The following is a 24,989-nucleotide window of genomic DNA, read 5'->3' as shown; positions in this document are numbered from 1 at the left end:
AATAGTTTATTAAAAAAGCTGACAAGAACAGAACCACTAGAATATACAGAATTAAGTAGAACTTCTGATAAAAGTTATTCTTCTTACACTGCTTTTCTGAAGCTGCATAGTGTCTTTTATATTTAGGAAAGAGAGAATTAGTAGTTTAGAATTAGAAACTCAATTTTGGCAGTCTAAGTGGTATGAAATATACAGGGTTTGTGGTTTCTTTGCCATAAAATATTAATGGTTAATTTAATGTTTTTGTACTGCTCGTCAGGTACAGCCCTTCTGTGTTTGCAGGTAGGCAGGGGTCAGCATGTGAGGAAGGAAGGAATTGCAAAGATGACAAATGTAATATGTTTGTTTGACTTCCAATACGACCTCAATGTCAGAAAGATAGAGCTGAAATAAATAAAATTTGTTTTAACATGTGGTATAGCCTTTACTGATGATTATCAGGCACTCTTTAATTTTCCATCACAACCTCCTGGTTGAGTTACCAAGTTGTGTTGGCCAGTGAAGGCATAGTAATAAGATAGAACACTAAAGAAAAAGTTAGAGGGCCAGGAATAAAGTAGGGAAGGAAGATGAAACGTGACGGAAGGGCACATCAGCAGGAACCCAGGGCTTACATCCTGGATTCTCAGCTGGTATTGAGCTGATTCCAGCAGGATGTGTTTAAGTCATTTGGTCTATTTCCTGAGGCAATTTCAGCATGCCTAAGGGGATCCCAGATATGCTGTTTGAAAGCATGATGGAAAACTTGTTCTTTCCCAGCCAATTCTGCTGTTCTTATTTATTGATCTTTCAGGTAAACAGTGCTTAAAGAGAGGTAGCCATCTCACACCATCAGAATTAATCCATTAATTTACTTTTTGAATGATCTCAACTATGAACATTTATTCAGGTTTCTAAAGCATTTGTCTTATGTCCATGACTGACTTCAGCAGAAGTTCTGAAGAACACTGTATCACTGTTCTTCTAACTGAAATGGTGCAGTTTTCATATTACAGTCTCTTGCTTCAATTCATGTTTATAAATAATCTATATACAACAGAGTAGAGAGAGACTTTTTACAATACACACTAAAAAGGAAAGTTTTCCTTTAGGAAAAGGAGTAAAGAGATAATACACCTTGTGAAGATGAGTGATTTTACATACAGGAGATGTTCAGTGTTGGGAAGAACCAAACAGTTCATTAGCTTTTCATGTGTTACATTTGACAATGTTTTCTATGTGAATTGTCCAATAAGGCATTTGTGCTCCAAATATTGTAAAATGTAGTTTCACCTCCAAAGAGCTATAAACTTGTCATAGTCAAATGAGCAAAGAAGTTGACCATTTTATCTCAAAATTTTATTTCCTATGTCTGTGTGACTGGCCCAACAAAACCATTGCTGTAATTGGAGCTCAGCTAGAGGTCTTGAAATTTTCAGATGTTCTGGTTGTAGTTGGTTGAATTGTAAGCTATGTTTGTGCTCAATCCTAACTGTGATTTGGCTCTGTTTGAGTTAGTAACATCCAGGCATATGTATGTGCAGCATGGAATCTGAACATCCTCAATGGTGCATATTTCCTGGAAAAAATAAGAGATCAGTCAAAAGGATACAGCAAGAAGATTATAATGCTGAGTTTTCCTGCTGTCCTGTGACAAATATTTTTCAGTCCATTACTCCTTGATTCTCTGACATCATGAGAAACAGAAGTTTACTTAAGCTGCTGTAGGGGAGGACTAAGAGTTTTTGCTGTGGACCCTGGCTTTATAGTCTTGGTTCACTGTGGTGTACTACAGAGTTTATTTTTCAGGTAGCTTTCCATTGGGGGATTTAGCAAGTACCGTCATTTGCGTTTCTCCTGCGTCACGGGAGCTTTCTTCATGATGTGACCTGGCAGCACTTGAAATTGATACACTCACTTGTCGTCGCAGTATTTTCAGTACAGTTCTCTTGTATCCTTTGCATGCAAAGAAGTAGATGAAAGGATCAAGGCAGCAGTTAAAATTCATTAGAAATACAGTATAGTGGAGTGACTTCTGGAAAATTTTTGTTTCACTGCACAAGGGTTCTCGCTGAAGTTTCTTAATCATGTGTTGTATGATTGCAACATGATAAGGAGTAAAGCAGATTATAAACACTATAATTACAAATATGATTGTATTGATGGCTTTTTTGTTTATCCCTGATTTTTCAGTCAGTGGATTTTCCTTGGCTGTTTGAAAAAGTTTGCAGCTGATTTGAGTGTAGCAAAATAGAATAATCCCCAGAGGAATAAGGTACCCTATTAAACAGGCAGCAAGAAGTATAAATGGTAGATGTTCTATTTTCTCAAAGTTTGGATATTCCATACATGTAGTCCTTTCATTTTCTCTCTGTGACATGGATTGTATAAGTAAAGGGAAAGTTTGACTGAATACAAGAAACCAGACAAAGACACAGATGCACTTGGCATATTTAATCCTTCTGATCTTGTATCGGAAGGGGTGGACGACAGCGAAGAAGCGGTCGATGCTCAGGCACGTCATGAAGTTGACGCCTGCATAGGTGTTGACGTAGAACAGGAGCGCCGTGATTCGGCACAGCGCCTCTCCAAAGGGCCAGTGGAAGCCCATGCCGTAGTAGGCGATCCTGGTTGGCAAGGCAATGCAGAAGAGCAGGTCGGAGAAGACGAGGTTTGTTGAATACAGGGTAGTGGAGTTGATCTTCTTTCTGTTTTTAAAGATGACGGTGAGGGCAATGGTGTTTCCAAGCACCCCAAGGATCAAGATGGAGCCGTAGAAGACAGACAATAATATCCGTGCTGTGTCTTTGTGCTCATATAAGTCACAGGTGGAAATGTTGGTCTCAGAGGCTGTGAAAAGGTCCATTTCTGCCATCACTGTTGTTGCAGGAAGCTCAGTAGACCTAACATGAGAGAAAGAAAACAACGAAAGGGAACATTTTGTAAGAAATGTAGATAAACTGCTTCTACATAACAATGGACAGCCTCTGTTGCAAAATAAGACTAAAAAAAATGAAATGAAACTTCATTGCTGTGAAATACTTTTCAAGACTCTATCTGAAAACAGACAGATGCCTCCTTTTGGCTTCTCTGTCTTGTTCCCAGTTGCCTCTCTAATAAAGAAAATCAGACAGGGGACAGTGTAGTAAACCAGGGATGTAATATATTTGGAAGTAAAGTCTATAGATGCTCAGGAGTTGGGGGACTGTTTAAAGCACCTTGAGGGGAAAAAAGAGTCTGAAAAAACTATGTGATAAAGCATCAAATTAAGTCCCAAAGGATCAGACAAGCAGACAAAGTGTTTTAAATGTATTTTAGTTAATTTTAAGGAAATTTTTGTTCCTAACAATTCACACTGTGATGCTTTAACTTGTTTAGAGAAACATTTTTTTTCTCAGCACTCTTACCATATTGACATTATAATAGAATCACAGATTAATTTAGGCTGGAAAAGACCTTTGAGATGATAGACTCCAACCACAACAATTTGTTTAATTCTAGTTTTAAGAATTGGCTTTTGGAATCTAATTCAAATATTGTTGCATACATAAATTCTTAAGACTACTACTTTAATCACTCCAGTGACCCTGCTAAAGAGAGGTAGTGCAGGTGAACTATTTTACACTTTGTCAGTTTAGTAGATTTTAGAAATTGTTTCATCTGTACAGTCATAAGTAGCATAGAAGAGTTGCAAAGTGGCAGTGATTTGGGGGGGCTAAAAATATTTTAAAATGATCCAGCAGAATTTCAGAAATGGGAAGAACCCCATTCTGTTGATACTGCTCAAGGTGCAAACATTTCCTAGGTCTGCTGTTACCTGACAGTTGTGTAGTGTAAGCATGAAGCTCAGAAAGGATGGGGCATCTCATGCTATTCCTCGGGCAGCTGTTCTACAAATGGGTGCCTCTTAGAGACCCCATTTATGAATTTAAACAGCAATCAAAACAAGATTGCTTCTGTTTTAACAAAGAATACTACCTGAAGATAAAAGCTGTTGTAATTAGAATTTTGAGTCTGTCTTGTACCTTTTATAAACATATCTATGTTATTTCTGAGGATCTGTCATTCAACACACAATATTTACAAGCAACTGTAGCCTGTTGCACTTGTAAAAACTCTTTCTGGGAAATACCTCTCAATTTTAAGGGATTTAAATCACACATTTTAGAAAGCATTCATTATCCTTGTCTTAACTTGTAAAAGCATTTAAAGGTTAGTGTTTTCTTTCAAGATTTGAGGAGTTTGTCCTGCTTATTTCAGGATGTTCACAATTAATGGTTCTCTGTAAACAGTAAACCTGCAGATAGTGGATGATGTGTATTAAAATATGTAAATTAGTTACATTACATGTTTGAGAAAGAGATTTGACTTCCAGGTAGTACATTAAGTGTGTGTTTGCTGCATTCCGCAGGCAAGAGGGAAGACAGGTGAGTAATTTCTGGCTGACCGATGCACAATGTTCTGATTCTTAGGTATTTGTAAAGTAAATGCTGTCTTTCAAGACATGGGGATACTGCATTCAGGGTTGTATGTCAAATCTGAATTGGGAGTTCTGTGCCTTGAATGAAGGAACCAATCTGGTAAACAACAGTTCCAAATGTAGTGCAGGTTTAAGAATGTCAGTAATTTTATATCAGTTAATTCTGCATTGTTCACGCTGTCTTGGTGTTAGTGTGTTTAATGATTGATTAATGCAGTGTTTATTACCCTGAGCATAGTTCTGGTATGATTTCCTCCCATCTTTTCCCTCGTAGAAGTTTTTAGGATGGATTTTGTTTTACCTAAGTGTAACAGGCTTTGCATAAAATGGTGTGGGTTTATGTAGGTACCGTATATGAGTCAGTGAGGTATTTTGTTTTGTTTCTCATATTTAAATGCTTCTAATTCTTGTTCACATTCCCAGCATCACGTCTATCTTCTATTAATCTCTTTCTTGAAGTTTAGTTAAAATAATTTTGTCAACATATTTAGGAAAGGATAATCTAAGATTTGTGATAAACAGTTCAATTGCAGTAACTAGCTACAGCATATTAAGTGCATGGGGTTTTTTTTGCTTTAAAGTTGTAATAGTTTAGGTTCAAAAAGAGTGCACATAATTGTCACATCCATTCATATGTCTTTCTAGTAAAATGTAGAATAACTATTATACAAATATATTGAACCTTAGTTTAGGAAGAAACCTGAATATTCAGTAAAATGTGTAATTTTTTACATCAAGAGTAGAATTTCATAAATTGCATGTTACCTAATTTTGTGCTATGAAGTTGGATCTTTAATGTAATAAATTAATCCAGAACTTGTTGTTCAAAATAGGCTGTTCATCCTCACATATTAGTGTGGCTGTATTGAGAAGGAGTCCTAGCTGAGACAAGTGTTTGTCTATGCATGGTGCTTGCATGGATATATGTTGGGAGCAGTTCCATGGCAGGACAAACTGGCCACAAATGGACGAGGAGAAAGCTGGAGAAGCACAGCTCATGGATATTCCAGGGCAGTGTGCAGTCAGCCAAGCTGTGCTCCTTAGCAGGCTCTTCTGCCTGCTGTGGGAGTCAGCCCTAGGGGCAAAAAGTATTCTTTTTTATCCTCTGTTATCCCCAAAATATTTTGACTGGTAATGTAGGGAACACATTTTACAATGCTGTAGATTACTGTTAGTGTTTTGTCTACCTGTAGGTAGGTCTGGGCATTTTTGAGAGCCACCAAGGTGTTTAGGTGCTACAGTACCTGAATATATTCATTTAAAAAAAAAAAAAAAAGGAGAGATTTTATCTGTTTTGTGGCCCAAACAGATGATAAAGGTCATACCATCCATCATAATGTGCATCACCCAAGCTGTGATAACTTCTTTGTACTTCTGAACTCTAATTGTTGATGGATGAACTCCATTCATCTCAGCAGGTATTTCGCATTTTCTTTTCTTCCTGAAAGGTGTCTGGACTATTAAGTAAGATAAGATCTTTTTTTAAAAAACCTACTCCTTGTGTCAGGTTGCTGTTTATTTCTTGGCAGCAATCCTGAGTGATCCACTTACACATACATCATATGACATCCTCTACAGAATGTATCTAAAAAAAGAACATTTTGAATACTTTTTGTGAGTTTTGTATTATTGGAGAATAAATGGAGAATGTTACATCCTTACTGCTGCAAACCTCAGATTAGCTGGACATGACTCTGTTTTAATGAGCTGTGTGCCTGAATAACTCATATGAACCTGGCCATCATGTACTGTCCCAAATCCAGATGCACCAATGAATTTAGAATCACTCTAAAACTCTAGAATCACTACTAAAACTTTTGCTCTTCTAGACTGTTGGATTAAAGACCCTTCCAGTGGCTTTCTACGTATATTAATTATACTACTTTGAAGTATATACTTGGAAGAAAGATAATATTAATATCCCTTACCAGTTTGGTTTTTGGCTTAGAGTTACATGCCAAAATGTTAAGGTATAAAGTATTGAGAATTCCTGTCTGTATATCTGTATTGTAAAGAAGACTGTTTAGGTGTTCACATTTTCTGAGTCTATAAACACTCAGTGACACAGACCACTTACTCAGTTAATGTAATCTTCTGTGTAGTTTAGATTATATTATTTTAGTCATTGTGTATGGATTCTGGTAACTTTTCTTTTAAGCATACTTTCTATGATGCTGTTTATCTTGGAGAACTGAAGAGAAAGCAAATTACCCTTTTGTACTCTAGTCTTTGGTCAGTACCTCTCTGTTAAAAAATGTGTGTCTCTGTCTTATATGTCTCTAAAATTAATTTGGAACTGCTGTTTTCATTGAGTCTCTTTACAAAATCTCATGGTTTAGGCAATTCAAGGTAAGCTTCTCAAATATTTCACTACAAGATGGAATGATCCTGTGATGTCTGTTCTAACTGCAGCTGTGTCCCACACAGGACTTGGGGTTCCAGATGCCTCTTGGTATTACTGTGCCTGGAGGCAAACTCACCGGTCCATCCCTGCCTTTTCTGCTCAGTGCATTATGCATGCAAGATAGAGTTGTGTAGCAGTGTACTGGCAGTTTGTGAAGTTAGGTCACTGTGCTCCAGGAGTATTTCTCTGATTCACTCTGTCATAGGATATCTCCAGTGTAAGGGCATTGCTCTCTGCTTTCACCTGGAAGGACCTTGTCTGGGAGAGTTTAAAATTAATTTTACTGTTAAATACTATGCCCAGGCTTGCAACCAGGGCAGGTTGCTCTATAATGTTCTTTCCCTTGCCATTTCAAGTCTTAGGACATTTTTGCATGCATGTTTGCATTTTTGACCAGCAAATTTCTTTAGTCAATTACTTAAGAGGTTTGTTAGATAGGCAGCTGCTAGTCTGTTCTCTGTGGTTCTTGATGTTTCACAGCCATAACATCCATCTGGGGAGAAAGTTCACAGCACAATGGCAAGTTGCTTACAAAATCTAGCATGTCTGAAATCTGTGCAGGTGTCTTTCTAAACTGATATTGTAATCTCATCAAAGAAGGAAAAATAGCTTGTGTGGGAGATTCATGTTGTGTGAAAACATTTGACTGGCATCAGTCATTTGTTTTATGTTTATACATTTGTTTTGTGTTTAATCCCCACAGCAGAAGGTGTTTGATGAACAGGATGGTGACCCCAGTCTGGAAGTACTGTGGAATCTAAACATTTGCTTCACAGACATGTTTGTGTGTGATGAACTTTGTGTGTAGTATCATAATATTACATACATTTAACTGTTAAGAAGAATAGATTTAAGCTGTGAGCCAGCAGTTGCAGTGTTGCACCTTAGATTACATGGGTTGGGACTGTGTGCAAGCAGCAGTACAAAACTCTCTCTGTATGCTAAATGAAATTTATTCTTGTTCTCATCTCCTGCTTCTGCTGAGGAGCACCATCTGTCTTTTCGGCAGAACAGGGGACATGTAGAAGCCTTTTACTCTATTGTAATCTAATTTGTGATTTCTCTGTGTCTCTTCATAATTTTCATTCTTTGAAGATGAATCCCTGGTCCATATGTCCCAGGTCCAGTTGCTAATTTAAGATTACTAATTATATTCTTGGAAAGGCACAGCAGTTCATTAGAAAGATCTCTACGGGCTCTCGATACATAGTATGGTTTAATCACTATGAGATGGACAGTATTTCCTTAACAAATCATATTGAGGGTTAATGTTGTTTTTCTCTGCATGAAGAGTATAAATTATTTTAAAGAAATGGTCAGGAAAGAGACTTCTCTTCCGTGCAAGATTCTCTGATCTTACAGTCCTCTATAGATATAATCTGTGTAGGTCTTACATTGTTTTAAAACAGTAGAAGATGGGAAATATGCAGTGCTGTGTTTTTGTAGGTTTGATTTTTTCCTTAATCTCAAAACTATTTTCTTTCTGTTGAGCAGTCATATTTACTGTTTGTATTTCTGTTTTACCGTACAGGTGATTTCTATTGTAGATGTTCTCTGTTTGAGAAAAGGGCTTGATTCAGCTAAGCTATGTGTATTAAGAAGTGTGTGTGCTACACTGCATAGCAGAACACATTGTTAAAATAGAAGGAACATATACCTAAGGTGCATAATATGGTATGGGTGGACTGGCAGCTGGGGACTGCATGTAGTTTAATGAAAGCTGAGGCGAGAGACAGACATGTCCTAAAGCTTCCTCTTTCTTTCTAACACTTTAACACTCATATGCTTCTAGTGCTGTTTGTTAATTTCTGTTCAAAAGCTGTTGAGTTTTGTGTTCTAAAGGCAGGTGAGCCAGCCTAATGACCTGAAGATTGAGTCCTCAGGTCACAACCCACAGCTAATTTTGATGACAGAGTTTCCAGGCTAGTGCTTTTATCCCTCTTTGATAGAGATCCAAATTTGTTGGCATAGTAAACTCAAATTTGTAACACACGTGTCAGAGAATCCCACATATTGTCTTAACAGTGTCTTAAATTGTTTTAACAGTGGCTATAAAGAATGAGAATATTCTTTAGCTGCTTAGCAGAATATGCAAGTGCACATGTGGGATCTTTATGTAGTCTATTACTATAGATTTTGTATGACAGTTATATTTGGTGCTAAAAAATAATACAAACTATAGTAAGTGAGATGGAAATAAAAGGAGTTGAGCTGAAGTGCATAACTAATTAAAGAAAAAGTGGAATTCATTTGAAGGGTGCACCCTGGTCTTATCTGTTGGATCTCTTTACAAGGATGATGTGTTCTACAAAAAGTGTGAGACCTATCTAACATAAATCATCTCTGCCTAAAATACATACTGATTTGGAGAGCTGTACTGATGCTAAGATGATTAACTTCCCTTCAGTTTACACTTGTTAGGTATACCAAATATAAAAAGGAGAGAGCCTAAAACTGGAGCAAATAAGCAGAATAAAAGTGTGAGCCACTGAAAATTACATTCTTTCTAGCAGAAGAAAAAAGTATTGAAATGAAGATTTTGTACTTTAGTACTAGAAAACATGCACACCTATTTGAGTTTGGGGTTTTTTTCTGAGTTACATGAAACCCATACAGGTATAATATTTAATTTTAAGATTTACAGCTTCAGATTATAGCTTCTGTATTAAGTTTATTATTCTCTGTACATGCTCCTGAGTCTTTTGACCAGAAAAAAACCCAATATTTGGGCTCTTAAAAACTAATTGCCAGGTAAATTTTCAATTGCCTTGTGTCTTCAGGAGCAGCCATGAAAATGTTAGACATATCTCTTGTATTTTATGCTCAAAGGCATGTACTCTCTCTTACTTTTTAAGATAAAAGATAGTTTAGTTTAGTTTCTGTCTGTTGAACAGTCTGTCTTGTTTTGCCAGTATAATAGGAAAAATGTATCCTTTTAAATTGGGAAGGTGCACAAAAATCATACCACTTGTAACATATCTAAAGAGCAGTAATAAGGAGAAATATATTTGGTCATTGCAATTCAGAAGAATGCCTTCTAAAAACCTTGAAAGAAATGTGCACTAGAAGTTAAAAGAGGAATTAGCTCATAAAACTTTGAGCTCCTAAAATGCTCTGTTGCAATATTCAGACATGAGAAGAGTGAGAAGTTTTCAAGCTGATAATAAAGGCTGTTTTCATAGACAAGAAATGCATGTGATAAAAGCAAGCTATGCATTCACAACCCGGTATGGATTTGTTTTAAGGCTTTCTCTTACTATTATTCTGTGAGGTTCAGTGACTTTAGAGCTTCAGTGCTTCCTTTACTACTTCTACAGTAGTTACTTCTGCACTGGTATAATTTAAATTAGTGTTGCTAAAAATTTGCCTAAGTTAAGGCAGTGTGAAATGTTTTCCCTGTGATTGTCAGAAGGCTGTACTATGAGAAAGGAGTTGGAATAGCTTGTTGATGCTGTAGATCAACAGATCCTTTAAGTGGAAACTAACTAGCAGCATATTAACATGGGAATATAAAATATCAGAGAATTTCTTCCATGGGCCTTTCCCATACAAAGCTCATTTATCCTTACTACCACATGAAAATATCCAGTATAATGCAAAAAAGGAAATATTTCTGGAATGGTTTGCTGTTGCTCAGTGACAAAGGAAAAAAGTAAAAAGTTAGTTCTTTTCTGTACTTACATCTCTGTAGCTTCTTGGATCCTCTGAGCAGTTAAGGGCATTGACAGGATGGCCTGACTGAGAAGGTTTACCCTTGCTCATTGTTCTCAAGAGTGATTACGTGAGTCTTTTGTGGGAGGAGTAGGGTTTTTTCAAGTGCTTCAAAAAATACCCAGCCCTGATTTGCTGCCTACTGTTGTTTTATGGGATGTGAAAGCACCTATTTTAGATCCTTTTGCAATTAGTCTGCTCAAAGAGAGTAATTATAAACAACACTTCCACCTCCCCCCTGAAGTTACGCACTACTGACTGCCACAGAAGGGACTTTACCAGAGGTTTACTTGAGTAATTGCTGACCGACTAAAATCCCTCTCGTATGAGAAAAACTTTGTTTATATGCCATCTGCATTTAAAAATACCTTAATTTACAGCAAAGAGCTGTGTAATCAGTACATACTTTGAACAACTTCTTACCGAGGAGATCTGATGCAGCATGAGGAAACCTCAAAAGTGAGACATACCGAGATGTGGTGTTAAAGAAGACGTCTCAAACGCCTGTGGACATTCCCAGCACGGTTTTAGTATCATAATGATGAGGATTTACAGAAATGCCTTTCAAAAACGTATGAGGGAGTTAAAGAACTCTGGGACTTTGAGAGATTAGTAAGAATGTCTGCCTTTGTAAGCTGCTTATTACATTTATATGTAGTAGTAGTAGTAGTAGTAATAATAATATTAATAATAATAAAAAAAATAATAATAATAGTAAGGTAAATACATGAAAGATAAAAAGCTTCTAAGACACAAATCTGATTCCCCTAAAATAATATTGACAAGAATGAGTGGCTAAGGAGTAGGAAAGGAATGGAATGTCAAATTTTGAGTTAACCCATTTGTATCTGAAATAACTTTGTTTCTGGGTGAAGAAGTCTTAATGTAAGAGCTAAATTTTGTGTTAAGAGGGTTTTGGAGTTCAGAGGCAGATGGAAAATCCTTTTGTTTGCTGTTAGAGGTTGTGGTTGAGAGCTACCTGGGCTTTTCCCCAAAAACTGATACTGATCATTCATGACTGCAAAGGACTATTTCATGACCTCATTTGGTGACCTAATTTTAAACAACCAACAAGGCATGATAAGGCTATTTTTGGCAGGTCCAACCCATGCAGAGTGCAGGATGCCTCCTTGGAAATGTTAGGGCTGTGTTCACAGCGCAGGTGTTGGTTGACATTGTAGTGGTTAAGGTGTGTAGAGAGATAGGATCTCTGCTAACACGTCCATCTCATCAGAAAACCTCAAGTAAACACAGATCTAATGGCAAAGTTACTTTGTATTATAATACTTTGTATTATAGGAAATGTTTTTGCTATAGCAGAACATAGAGCCTTGTGAGCTACTTTTGTACCTGCTTGGAGCACTTGGTTGAGACTGCACACTGATTTTTCTGGTGTTGAACTCCCCCTGTACACATGACTTGATTCCCCTTAGATGCCAAAGAGCTGAAAGGCTCTATCTAGGGCTTTCAGCTCCTCAGTCTTAATGGAGCATTCATCTTCTAACATCACATTAGAATTAGACAGTCTTTGGAAAAACTTACCAGTCTTATTCTGGATTTTTTTCCTTACTTGTTTTTGAATAATTTTTTAATTTTTCAGCTTTATCAGAGACTGAAATTGCTTTCAATGAAGTAATGAGAATTCAGGACTACTTAAAGGGAAATTGCACAGGGAACTTGCTTCATATGTACGCAAAGTTATACCACAGTGTGGTTCCGTGCCCAGCACCTAAGGTCTGCTGTGGAAATGGGAAATTCTGAGATACGCAGTCATGTCTTTGCTCAAGGGCTGACATTAGTACCCCAGCTTCTTATTAAAGGAAATGTTTGCTTCAGAATTGTTTTATCATTATAAAACAACGGCAGTATGTGTTTCCTGCTTTGATCGGATAAAATATTGCCTTCCTCTGAATAAGATACAGTACTAGATTGTACCCTTTGAGTCACACTGGCGTATTAGCTACCAATCCAGCCTAGCATGATGATAAATTAAATGGTGCAGGTTGCATTCTTTCACTAACTGTTTATCCTCCTAGCTGTTTGTTTTCTGTTCTGATACAGCTGCTGTTGGTCCAATATCTGTTTGACTGCTCCAGGATTTGAACATGTAAATTAAGAAATTGCTGTGTTTCAGAAAGTGTTTCTGTTTACCATATATGTGCAGACATACATTTGTGTACATGTATGTGCAAACACTGTTCAGATTTTGGCAGACAAGGTGAGGAACATGGAACCCAGGTTACAAAATATATTGTTGGATAGTCTTGGCATTAAAAATTAAAGCTTACTTTAGGATAGGTATCTGACTCGTGCCTTCATGAGGGGATTGTAAGCTGTTGGTTAGATGGTTAGTCTCAAATTTTCATGAACTGCAAGTTGCATGGATTCTGCGGGGATATCCATGGACAGGAAGAACCTTTCTTTTCACCTCCAGATGCATTTTTAAATTTTTCTCTTAGCATTCTTACTGCTTTCCTGTAAAATATTCGTATTAGCTAGTGAGTACTGGGTAACAAAGCCTAAGGCTTTTGCTGCTATTGAGAGACCTCAGGCAATGGGCTGTCCTGCTCATGTGTAGTGAAAGAATTGGGTGCAGTAGGTGAGTCCTTTGAGTCCAGGACTCCAGCAGGAAGAGGGGTACTCACATCAAGGGTAGTCACATTCCACAGAGTTCATTAATTTTAAGGAATGTTTTTGTGAATATTTAGCATCTTCAGAGTAAAGGCTGGAACCTTAAGTGTAGTATGGCAGTGTTTGGACTGACTGTAGGAATGCAGGTCACTGAAGTGACTTAGTAACTTGAATTGCAAGTGTCCTGCTTGCGTGCCTGTATAATCTGCAGCTGTTTTTATAGGTGATATTTTTAGCCCCCCCCCAAAAATATGTGGTTGTGAATTTGTCAGTTTAATGGTTTTTTGGAGAACTTGAATGAAGAAAAACACAGCCCAGCAGTTAGTAAGTGTAGTGAGTCATTATGAATAAAATAGGTTATTTCTGCAAACCTAATGCCACAGAACTTCTATTGACAGCAGCAAGCATTTTTGCAGAAGCTACATTTATTTAGCTTTCTAACCCTTTGTTCATGCATTTTAGAACCATTTTTCCTCTGTTTTGTATATATTTTCCTCTTTATTTTGCATATATTTGCTAGTGCTAATAATTTCTTTTAATCTGCATTTAATAGTCACTCTTTTAGACTTTAAATAGTATATTTCTCTTGTAATATGTATCTGCCCCTGATTTTTCCTTCTCAGACAATTTTTACATCTCTGACTTATTTTTTTCAGGGATATTGTTTGTATATGACTTTTTTTTATTTCTTTGTACAAAACCAATCTCATAGATTCATATGATGTAGAATGTTCCTATCTTGTCACTGTGTTTATGTTTCACTTCAAATATTGAAATTTAGCGTGCTTTTCAAAATGGGGATGTAATTATTGTAGAGACAGCTATTGCAGTACATCTTTGGGATGAATATGTAGAATGTTCAAACTCTAGAATTCAGTTTTCAGGTTTTAGAGTTTTCTGGGTTGTTTGAAAATTTCATTTTCTAACCCATATGACTAAAATTAACTTCCTAAATATGAAGTGGGCAAAAACTCAGTTCAGAATCAGAATATGCTTGTGTCTATAGCCCTTCTTTGCACACAGACATCACAGATTTCTAGTAGAAGTTAATCATGGCATGTGAATGGACATTCCTGATATTCTCATAGTATAATGAACAAATGGCTGGGGCAAAGGTCTCTGCAAAAAGAGAGAAAGCACAGAAAAGGAGACTAAAAGAGATGAGAGGAAAAGCAAATACAAGAGGATAAGAAAGAAGTGAAGGGAAAAAAATGCTGAAGTAGTCTTTCAATAAGAATATGTTTTCCACTTGAAGATGTTGAATCTGATATATGGTACCAAACAGCTAATTAACATAACTAAAAGAGTTAAGAGCCAGTCCTTTTATTTACAGTATGTGGATGGGTGTTTGTACCTGTCCAGTGAAATACAGGAACAGAAATTCCTCCAGTGATCTTGAGACTTTGATTTTTCACTGAGCAATAGGGTGGCTTAGGTTTGACAGGATCTCTGGCAGTCATTTACTTCAACCCTGGGTTCAAAACATGTCCAACAAGAATGGGTTATTTTGGGCTCTGTGTCCAGGCTGTGTCTCTGAGGATGGAGATTGTACCTCTGGGCAGCCTGGTAAAATACTGGACCATCATTATCCTGTCTGGAATTGCTCCACTATATGAAAACCTTTCTTGAAGCATGAAGCCCAAAAGTGGACACAGTGATTTAGGTTTAAGCTCAGAGGTGCTGAGCAATTACTTCACTTGGCCTGAGGACAACACATTGATAATGCTGCCCTGTATATGATTGACCTCTCCTGCAAGGATAAAATGACACTCAAAGGCTGACTAACACTCAAAGGATTCTCCAGCTCCTTATCTGCAAATCTGTTTTCTAACCAGTCTGTGCCACTGCACAAGGTTGTTCTAACCCATATGGAGACTCCACAGTTACTTCTGTTGAACTCCCTAACATTCCTAATGTCAGCCCATTTTCGTCAAGGAATAGCTGAATGTGGTCCTGCTCTCCAAAGTATTGACTGCTTCCTCCAGTTTGGTTTCACTCACCAGTTTGTTGGGAGTGCACTCTGTCCCATCATCCAGGTTGTTTGATAAAGATAATAAATAGTGTTTATCCCAGTAGGGATCCCTGAGGGGAGCTGCTAGTAAGTGGTTGCCCCTAAAGTTGGTGCTGCTGATCAGAACCCTTTGAGTCCAGCAGTGCAGCCAGATTCCCTCTAATCTGCTAGTGCAGTGCATATCTTCCCTGTTTTTCTTTAAGGGCTGAAGAAGAAACCAAGTCAAAGGCCATCCTGAAGTCAGAGTGTACAACATCTGCCATCTTCCCCTTCCTTATCCACAGCACCAGAGTCACTCTTGGTAAATCCAATGGGATGTTAGCAGCTGCCTTGTCCATCGTGTAGCTGGCAATGGCTCTTAGAAGCTTTGCTCTGTAACTTTCCCAGGGATAGAAAGCTATGAGGATCCTCTTCTTGCCCTCCTTGAAGATGGGTGTGACATTTGCACTTACCCAGTCAGGAGCCTGTCCTAATCACCATGATATTCCAGTGAGGTAGCATTGACCACCTCCCTGAGGTGCAGCCCTGGGGTGCAGCCTATCTGGTCCTTTTGCCTCCTGTATGATCAGCTGGGCTCAAGAGCCTCCAAAGTGTCTTCCTTCACAGCAGGTCTTGCTCCAGTCCCACAGGACACTCAGGGACCTGCAAGGCCTGAGGGCAAAACTAACCATTGAAAACTGACCCAAAAAGACATTGAATGTCCTTTGTCACTTTTTTCTTGTCCTTTTTTCACCACTGGGTCCACATTTTCCTTGACCATCCTTTTGTTGTACTTTACTGTGTCAGCCACATTCTAGTATTATTCTGTGGGTGACTTGTCTGACAGAGCAGTGTCCCCATATAGATATTCTAAAAAAAGGCATTAGTTAACTATTGAAAGACAACAGAAAATAAAGGAAAATTTTCGAAGTACAAAATCATATAAAGAAAGTTGAGGGTGAAAGTTTAAAATTAACTGGAATGAATTTTCACACAGTGGAATTGCCTGTGCAAATGAGTTTCACACAGCATTTTGAAGGGCACCAGTTTTGACATTTTAAAAAAAGAAACCTGAATGGATATTGAGTAATACCCATTTGTATTAGATATGAGCTCTGTCTAAAAAACAAACACTGATTCCTTTAGGAGCATACTTCTGTAGTGCCCATGAACTTACTGTTTTAGCAGAAAAAGGCCATCACTAAGTTTCCTCCAGCTCCTCTAGGTTGTTGGGTACTCAGCAGTGTCAGACACTAGACTTTGAATTCAGCTGATAGCCACTCTGGACTGGGGTGGTGCTTTCTGTGGTCTCTATTGACATAATTGGTGAGTACTAACATTTAGGGAACCTTTTAGCATGCTCTAATCTCGTTTTTTAAATGCACTTGCAGTCTTGGGAAATTCCTTTTTGTACTTTCCTATCTTATGATTGAGTGCACTGTTGCATGTGAATCTCTGTCTCTGAGTCACTGTTCATCACATGATCAATAAAACCTGAAAAGCATGCCGCAGTTGTGGTATTCTCTTAATTTGGTCAGAGTAGAAAGAAATAATTTAAAAGTACTCTTCTTAGAAGAGAAATAAATTTTTTCTTTGTTTTTCTTCTATCTTCTCTTGTAAAACCTGATTTTTTTCAGTGAATATGACTACAATGGGATAACTTCAGATGAAGAATTATTTTTGTATGTTGCTTTCTTATAGCATTTTGACTCTTAGAACTTCAGTAATTTCAGTTTATCTCAGTAACGTGTTGTGTCTATTTATACAAGTGTATTTTGTTTGTGTAAAAAGGATTATATGCAAAATTGAGTGTCTGAATGAAATGCATTAGCTCGTATTCACAAGTTCAGTCTAGGCATCTGGTCATTGTAAAAAGTGCTTGAAGTCTTAGATTCTATGTCATCCTTGCAGCGATGGTTTAAAAACTTAAAAAACATCTTGTGTTGTGATTAAGATGAGGACCCTAAAGGGAGTTTATTTGTAGGGCCATGAAAGTCACTGGCAAAGGGAAGTTAAATCAAACTGTCATTATTCCCATCTTAGGTACTGTACTCTTTTGGCAATCCTCTAACACATTAAGTCTGGGTAAATACCAGGGGCTTAGCTTCATAAGTGAAGTGGTTTCCTTAACCTTTTGGGAAAGGTAAAATCCTTGCCATTTGTCCTTTTGAATCATATTTTGTTCTGATGTAGAACATTACTGCTGTTCACACTGTTGTGTGCTGTGCTTTATGGAAAGAATCTGCTATTAGATGAAATATGTTGCCTTCTCTTCTGTCTCCAGTCCTAAACATTGGGAAATAAAATACTTTTTGTCACTCGTTCTTATTTGCTAATGAATCTGTTACCTAGAATGCCAGAAGTTACCTAGTGTGTGTTCTTAAGGGAGACCTTTGTTTGCAAAGTGGTGTAACATTTTGATTGTTATGTACTTAAAATTAACTCCTTTTGATTGTTTGGCACTACTGTTGCTGGTATCATTCTTATAACCATCTGGACCTTTCTTTTTGCAGCTTGGGTCCTGTGTTTGCGCTGTTTGTTCCATTTTATTCCTCCATTCCAAGAGTGCAGGTGACACAAGTATTGGGCCACTTTTCTATCACAAACAAGTCTCTGGTCTACATACTGGGTTTACAGGTATGGTATGTACTTGCTTGTTCATCTTTTAATAAACTAATAATGTCATTAGTAAGTTTGTATTTCTGTTTGCCTGTGAATTTTGATGCTTCCATGTGCATGATTGAGCATACATTTAGCTAATAACTATCCCATCTGCTAAAACATATAGAAACGTGTGATTCTAGTATGCTGAAGTGGTGAGCAAGTGGTCTGTCCTTACCTTGTCTTATATGGGAAAATATAATAGACAATTCCACAAGGGTTTTTTTTTTTTTTGGTCAGTATAATGAATTAGATGAAAAGAGATTAAAAATGGAACTTGATCCTGAAGCATTTTTATCTTTTACCTTTCTAGTTTGCTTATATTCTTGAATTTGCTTATTTTTTCCTTGTCAATTAGAGCTCAAATAAAGCTGTAGAATATAGTATTTTTTGTGTTAAGACTGTTAGTAAACAATCAAGGTTTTGACTGAATTTCACTTTTATATAAATTAATCTTACTTGTATATCATGCCTTACCATGTGGCAGGTAATTTAGAATAGTGTAACATAGAGCACAGCAACATCATATAGTATTCTGTGAAATATGACTAGGAAAATATAGCTACTTGGTATAAAAAGCCAGTAAGTATTCAAGAAACAATTTAAAAACCCCAAGACCCAGCAGCCTAGAAATGAATGGACATTTGTGTCACAACCTGAATTATGAGATGTCCAAATTTATGAGAAATTAGGCTCACTTCTATATTTTCTAGGGATTCAAAAGTAGCTCTGGCGCAAGCAATGGGAAATACACCATAGCTATGTGAAACGTGGGAGAGAGTATTTTAGAATAAGTAGTCGGTTTCAGAATATTGACTTATGCTCCACATGGCCATTTCGTTCATCCTCATTCCTGTTCAGCCTTTGGTTTCCTTCACTTTCTGCTCCAGCACTTTATTTTCTTGGTCTCAGAAATCTTGTTTCCTCTCTTCTGAGCCCATCACTTGCACTATTACTGCAGTCTTTGGGAAAGCCATGCTGATGTGTGGGCTGTTTTCCATCGGGTCTTTTGCCTTTTGCTTCCGTGCACACAGCACGTCCAGCTCAGATCAGTGCTGTCACTGAGCCCTGTATCTCTGTGGGATCTCTCCCTGCTGAGCTCTGAACACTTGCTGCCATCACCCAGAGCCTGAGGGGAGACTCATTTGCCTTCTTCTCATTTGGAAACTCTGCCCTTATCTCAAGTCGCTGTTTCCGTAGTCTGAACTCTGGAGGGAAGGTGTTCTCATGGTTCAGTCAGCATCACGCAGAAACATTTTAGTGACCATTTTCAGTCCATTTTTCCAGTTGGTAATAACCTTCTCCAGGTGATTAATCACATACTTTGCTAGAAACAATGGGCTGCCATGTTGACTTATCAGGATTTAAAAAAAATTGCTCCAACTTATTTCTGTGATTTCATGTCAGCAAATATGTCACTGGGTAAGAACTTTATTTCCTTAATTTTGATGCTGGTGCTTTGTCTGTCTGTGACTGCATGTCTGAGAGCTTCACTTGGAGTGCTTGCCTGCTTGGAACTCTTCTCCTGTTGCTGCTGAGTCATTTCCTTTGCTTCAGTCTGTCTTTCAGACCTGTTTTTCTGTGCTGCCTATAACTGACATCCTGTTATACTTAGTAAGCTATATGAAAATAAAATGTATTGTTCTCTAGAAGGAGAACAATTGTTGGATCCCTGTGTTTTTTCCACTTGCTCCTTCTGGAATACTTCTTTTTTTTAATGGTAAACTGAATTTTAACAAAGGTAAAAGTCTGACGTCTCTCATTGTCATGATGAGTGCATAACCTATATCATATTGCAACTTAGTGGTTAATATAGCAAGAACTTAGTAAAATAAAAATTTAAATCCCTGCTCTTGTCTTCTAGCTCTTAACCTCCGGTTCCTACATCTGGATTTTAGCCTTAAGTGGATTGGTAAGTCCTACTGTTATAAAAATCATATGTTGCTTAAAACACACTGTTATGTCTGTGAGCAGCACAGTATATTTGGGCTCAAAAAGAACAGAAATTACTAAGTAACACTCTGTGTTGCTAACCAGAAAGTTTTCCTCTTCAACTTCTAAATATGTGAAGCACTGACTAGCTGGTGACAAACTGATAGACAACAAAATTGGTGATTAATTTTTTCAGGGTGCCGCTGCTCCCCGCATAAAATTAATTTTGTTGCCATGGATATAGTTGTACACCCACAACTACAAATGAGATCATTGAGGAAATGGTAGAAATGTGTACCCCAGGTTGAGGTTTGTTTTTTCAGATTTCAGCAAGCCTCAAGCTTTGATTCCAAAACTCAGGTTTTACTAACTTTGCTGTGAAGGTTTTTCATGCTTTGCTGTTCTCCAAGGAAATCTTATAATATAACTGCTTCTCACAATGACAGTGGCAGTAAGGGCACAAAATCATGTTCATCACATCAGTCAGATAAAGGAGCTGTGATCTTTTTCCTTTCTGACTCTGTTGTTGGTAAAGTGCTTAGTGCTGGAACAGATTGTGCTAAATTTTTCAGATTGTTAGATACTGATAAGCTTTTAAAATTTTACAGACTTAGAAATTAGGAGCTCAGGCTGATTTCTTGGCCCAAAGGACTGTAACCTTTTTCAACAGTGGGAGTGCTGCCACTTCCAAGGGAACTCATTATTAAGTTGATGGAGAACTCAAATTATGCCCTTGCTGTATAGAACCTACTAATTTGAATTTGGGTTGAGCTCAGAAGGAAATGCTGCTACAACTCAGTGATTTGATCTCTTACCATTTGCATTGACTGTGAGTTTCTAGGATAACTAATAACGGGAGTGACAGAGCAGCAGTGATGTCTGTTCATGATTTGATCTTGCTATAAATATCGATGAAAGCAGTGCAACTAACAAATCAGAATCCATCTCCCCTGGAAATCAGCCCAAGCCTCTGTGCCCACTGAAGGATCTGTGACTTCCTCCACACACACTACCCTTCCTGTTACTCTGCTGGCTCTTTTAATAGCCCTTCCTTTCCAGCAGGTGTTCGTTAGAGAGGGAAGGAAAGGAAAGAAATGGAAAGGCATTTTAACTCCCTCTTTGCTGATGACAGAAGCTCTGTGTATACTTGATTATACAGACATATAAAGAGTAGCTCATTTTTTTTTTATAATACATTATACAGTTCTTATTTTCATTCCCTCTTAATATAAAGTTTTATTTTCTATATTACAAAACTTGCTGAACTTTCTTAGTATTCTTTTTTATAAAGGATCTTTCTTTTAATTTAAGATTGACAATATGTTTTACTTAGATGTAAACCCATAGGATTAAATTGAGTTACTTCTGTGTCACAGGATGGCTAGAAAATAATTTCAAGGTTTCATATTGCTTCAGTCAGCATGAATTAAGTCATTATCAATTATAACGTGTTTTCAGTGTCAATTTTTTTCTGCACTCCATGACTTTGTAAGAAGTGCTGCAGTTTGAAAAGAAATTTATGCTAGGATTTTCAGCCATTTCTTTTGCATAGCGTATCTGCCACACTTCTGTGATTAAGAAGTCTTTTTTTCTCCTCTGTTAGAAATTATAATTTGGTGTCTTTTGCAAAAACTTGATAAAGGAATAAAGTTTCATGGTATATTAAATAATCTAAGCAGGGATATGCAACACTATAAAGGTGCCTTTTAGTACTACAAGTGCAGTTGGTTGATAACACATTGATATGTACAATTACAGAAATAGATTGTCAAATTAATGTTAAGTCATTCTGACAACCTATGTTATGTAATTCTTATAAATCTTAACATTTTTCTAGCTTACTGCTGTAGTCTTTGTGGACTCAAATTTTCAGGTATCTGTACAGAAAGGATGAGTAAAGGCATAAGCACCAGGTCAGATAGGTGTAATATTTAGTCACTAGTTCATTGCCTGGTAGACACTTCACTGTATTTTAAGCACTGAAGAATTACATAGGCACTCATATTGAGTGCATTATGATGCTGTTCTGTCATTTAGCTTTTGTTACACTTCTGCTTATGTGGAATATTAAAATGGATGGTGCCAGCACAATATCTGAGTTGTTATCAGTTTCCACTTTGTCTTCAGGGTGTTCCTAGTTTAAGTTTATTTAAATTCTCACAGTCTATATTTGAACATGACTAAATGGGATCTGACTTTCTAGTTACATCCTTGCAAGTATCTTGAGACCTTCTTGTGAATTCTAGGCAGGGTATAGAGGTACTGGGAACTCTACTGCCTTGAGTTCTTGTTTTCAGTGGTTTTGAGTGATGCCATCATTACAGATATGCATGTATGAGTCTGTGTGGGCAGGTGGGCATTGATGTAATATGCCTGGTGATAGGGAATTTTTCAGGATTTGTGGTTTTGATGGTGAATTTTTCTCAGGTGCAGAAATTACAGCTCATGATTTGTTATTGGAATACAAAGGTCTGCTGTGTCTGTCTTTGTGATAAGGTATATTTTGCTAGATCCAATTTTAAACCAGCACAGGATTACGGTCTTAAAGGCAGTTTCTTTACTGTCCACATGAAACTGGACAATCAATTATTGTACTTTTGGTATGTCAGTTGCTGGTATGTTGTATAAAACATGCTGTTTAAGTACATTATGCTTATGTATAAGGAAAACAGAATTTATGAAGTAGACTGTAAAGAAATTCACAAATCTGATGTCATCAGTAATCTGTAATCATTTTATGATTGATAGGACTAATTTAGTTTCTAGTGATTTATTTTGCCAGGAATATATGATGCCTGGTGCATACAGACAAAATTTGTTTCTTGTGATAAGAGTTTTTTGGGGTTTGTGCCATAAAATTAGGAAACATACTAGAGATGCCCAAAATTCTTTCAGTAGTTGTTTACAGAAGTGCCTCCATGTAGTGCATATCGCTAAGTTAAGTGAAGGCTTGAAACAGTTTCTTCACTATTTTTTTTTCTTTAAAATAGTCAGAACACCTTAGGAAGTGGTATTCATGTTTCATTGGATGTAGACACCTTCTCTCCCTTTTTTTCCACCCCTTTAAAATCTTTTGGATTCCCACTTTACATTTTTCCTTGCCATACTTTTGTAGGATTGAAATTTGAGAAGTGTGTCAAGGCTCATTCATAGCTTGAGCTCATCTGCTTAAAGAAGTCATCTCAGGTTGGTGACCAGCAGAAGACATGTCCCATGAAGACATGCAGTTCCCTCCACTTTCTAGGATAATGCCATCAGGCAGATCACGTGCCATGGGTTTTTCTGAGTAGCTTAGGGCTATATTTGATAGGGGGAAGGTATCTTTCAGGCCCTTTCTGTGATTTTAGTGTTCTAGCCTTTCTTCTTACCTCATGTTAGTTTTTTATTTGTTTGCAAGATGACTTGCACTGCATAAAGTTTAAAATTTGGAACCCACCAAGTCTCCTGTGAGCTGCCTTGAATTTATGTAGAGTTCAGTTCAAACCTTAGGAAACTGAAATTGAGAAGTTTCTAAACCCTGCTTGACTTGGAGATTTCACTAAGCAGAATGCAACAGTTTTCTGCATTGTTACTGAGCTATGCTGGAATTTACTTTTCTCAGAATGTATGAAAAGTTGTGCTTTTTATATTTAGATATTGGAAAATGTAGAGAATCTGTAATTTAGAGCTTGTACTTTAACAGCTTAAGGTTAAGATGGAAAGTTCAGACAGTGTTGAGTGCGTGATTTTAATTTCAGTTCTTTTTTTTTGAGTACATTAGTTATTATTCATAATTTTGAAGTGGCTAACTTAGTTTTGCATAGACTACAGATACTGTTAAATGCTCCCAAGTGTACTTGAATAGTACTTTTGTGTTTTGTTTGTTAAGAATTTTATCCATCATTACTGTTAGTTGTTCATCCAGCTGAGAAGTTTTTGTATAGTGAATTCAGGTCCTTTATAATTGGCATATATAGGATAAAAAGTGATTCAGCTGGGGGAGCAAAATAATTAAACCAGTCTTTAATTGGTTTAGGTCCCATCTTAAAAATACTGTTATGTAGCTAATATCTGATCAGATCTGATCTGATCAGCTGATCAGGAATTATTAATTTTCTTGTTGTTTTTCTTCCTCTCTCACACTTTTCTTAAGTGATTTTGAAGAATGCATGCTGAATTCTGTGTTGTTTTAAAACATTTTGTATTTGCATTTGTGTTACTTCACAGTATAGTGTTCATGTTTAAAATATCATCCCCTCTACATACTTAAAATTCATATTAAATGTGTGCTTTCTCAAAGAGGATCTTTGTCAGAGTCTGTTAATGTATGCAGTTACCTCCACATTTGTGTCCTGCTGTTCATCGTCCTTCATCCTCCAGTTAGTCTGGGTATTCTTCAGTCATCCACATTCAGTCTCATGTAGGACTGTAGTCAAAGTATGATTTTTGAACACTTTGTAACTGTGCTTGTAAGTGGATTCAGGTAAATGTTTGCTAAATGTTGTATCTAGTTAATTTCTGAATATCTGACATTGGTATTACAGTATAAATATCAGTAGTGCTGCTAGTATCAGTGAGACTACTCACATACTAAAAATTCTGCCCATGCTTAAGTACTTACCCAAGTAAAACCATGTGTTTTGTGTGTAATGGATGTGATTCCCCTTTCCTGATAGAACCACCTCCCAAAGAGCATGTACTCAGTTCACAGAATCACTGAGGGTGGCACCTGGTGCAGCCTCCCTGCTCAGGCAGGGCCACCCAGAGCAGCTTGCCCCAGGACCGTGTTCTGATGGCTTTTGAGTATCTCCAAGGATGCAGATTCTACCACCACCCTGGGCAACCTCTGCTGGTGTTCAGTCAACCTCACAGTGAAAAAGTGTTTCCTGATCCTCAGAGCAAGCCTCCCATATTTCAGTTTGTGCTCATTTCTTCATTTCCCTTCAGGCATTTCTTTACTTTGGTAAAATCACCTGGGCCTTCTCTTCTCCAGGCCAAACAGCCCCACTTCTCTCAGCCTCTCCTCATGGGAAAAATGCTCCCAGTCCTTTGATTATCCCTGTGGCCCTGCACTGGACTTGCTCCAGCAAGTCCATGTACATTAACACATGTGTTGAATCCTGCCCAAAACTATCGTGCAGTATTTCTGTGTGGACAGTGCTCAGTGTTCAGCTGAGTGACTGTAAGTGACTTTATCTGAGTGCCACTACATTCCACTGACT

At 37.4% G+C, this 24,989-nt stretch overlaps 2 protein-coding genes across 2 annotated transcripts in view; one reads left to right on the top strand and one right to left on the bottom strand.

The window, feature by feature from the left end:
- The window catches only part of UBAC2 (UBA domain containing 2), an 87,524-nt gene that overhangs the window by 39,197 nt on the left and 23,338 nt on the right, over positions 1 to 24,989 (top strand). The window contains exons 5-6 of the mRNA XM_064712278.1: positions 17,709 to 17,832; positions 19,721 to 19,768. Of these exons, the coding sequence (XP_064568348.1) occupies positions 17,709 to 17,832; positions 19,721 to 19,768 (172 nt within the window). The remainder of the gene's footprint in view (positions 1 to 17,708; positions 17,833 to 19,720; positions 19,769 to 24,989) is intronic.
- On the bottom strand, positions 833 to 10,620 carry LOC135450451 (G-protein coupled receptor 183-like). The gene is made up of 2 exons (XM_064718654.1): positions 10,545 to 10,620; positions 833 to 2,882 (listed from the first exon to the last, which is right to left on the bottom strand). Exons 1-2 carry the CDS (start codon positions 10,583 to 10,585, stop codon positions 1,778 to 1,780), a joined length of 1,146 nt encoding a protein of 381 aa, XP_064574724.1. The 5' UTR covers positions 10,586 to 10,620; the 3' UTR covers positions 833 to 1,777.

Source organism: Zonotrichia leucophrys, chromosome 1 (assembly GCF_028769735.1).
Source record: "Zonotrichia leucophrys gambelii isolate GWCS_2022_RI chromosome 1, RI_Zleu_2.0, whole genome shotgun sequence".
Classification (NCBI taxonomy): Eukaryota; Metazoa; Chordata; class Aves; order Passeriformes; family Passerellidae; genus Zonotrichia; species Zonotrichia leucophrys.
Note: the sequence above shows the minus strand (reverse complement) of the source record. Positions and strands in the feature narration are given on the sequence as shown.

What these genes read in the sequence shown, in the direction of transcription:
- LOC135450451 (XM_064718654.1), bottom strand. Translation starts at nt 10,585, where the DNA reads ATGCCCTTAACTGCTCAGAGGATCCAAGAAGCTACAGAGAT. An exon ending in ATCCAAGAAGCTACAGAGAT is followed by an intron (nt 2,883 to 10,544) that starts GTAAGTACAGAA and finishes CTCTCATGTTAG; the next exon opens with GTCTACTGAGCTTCCTGCAA.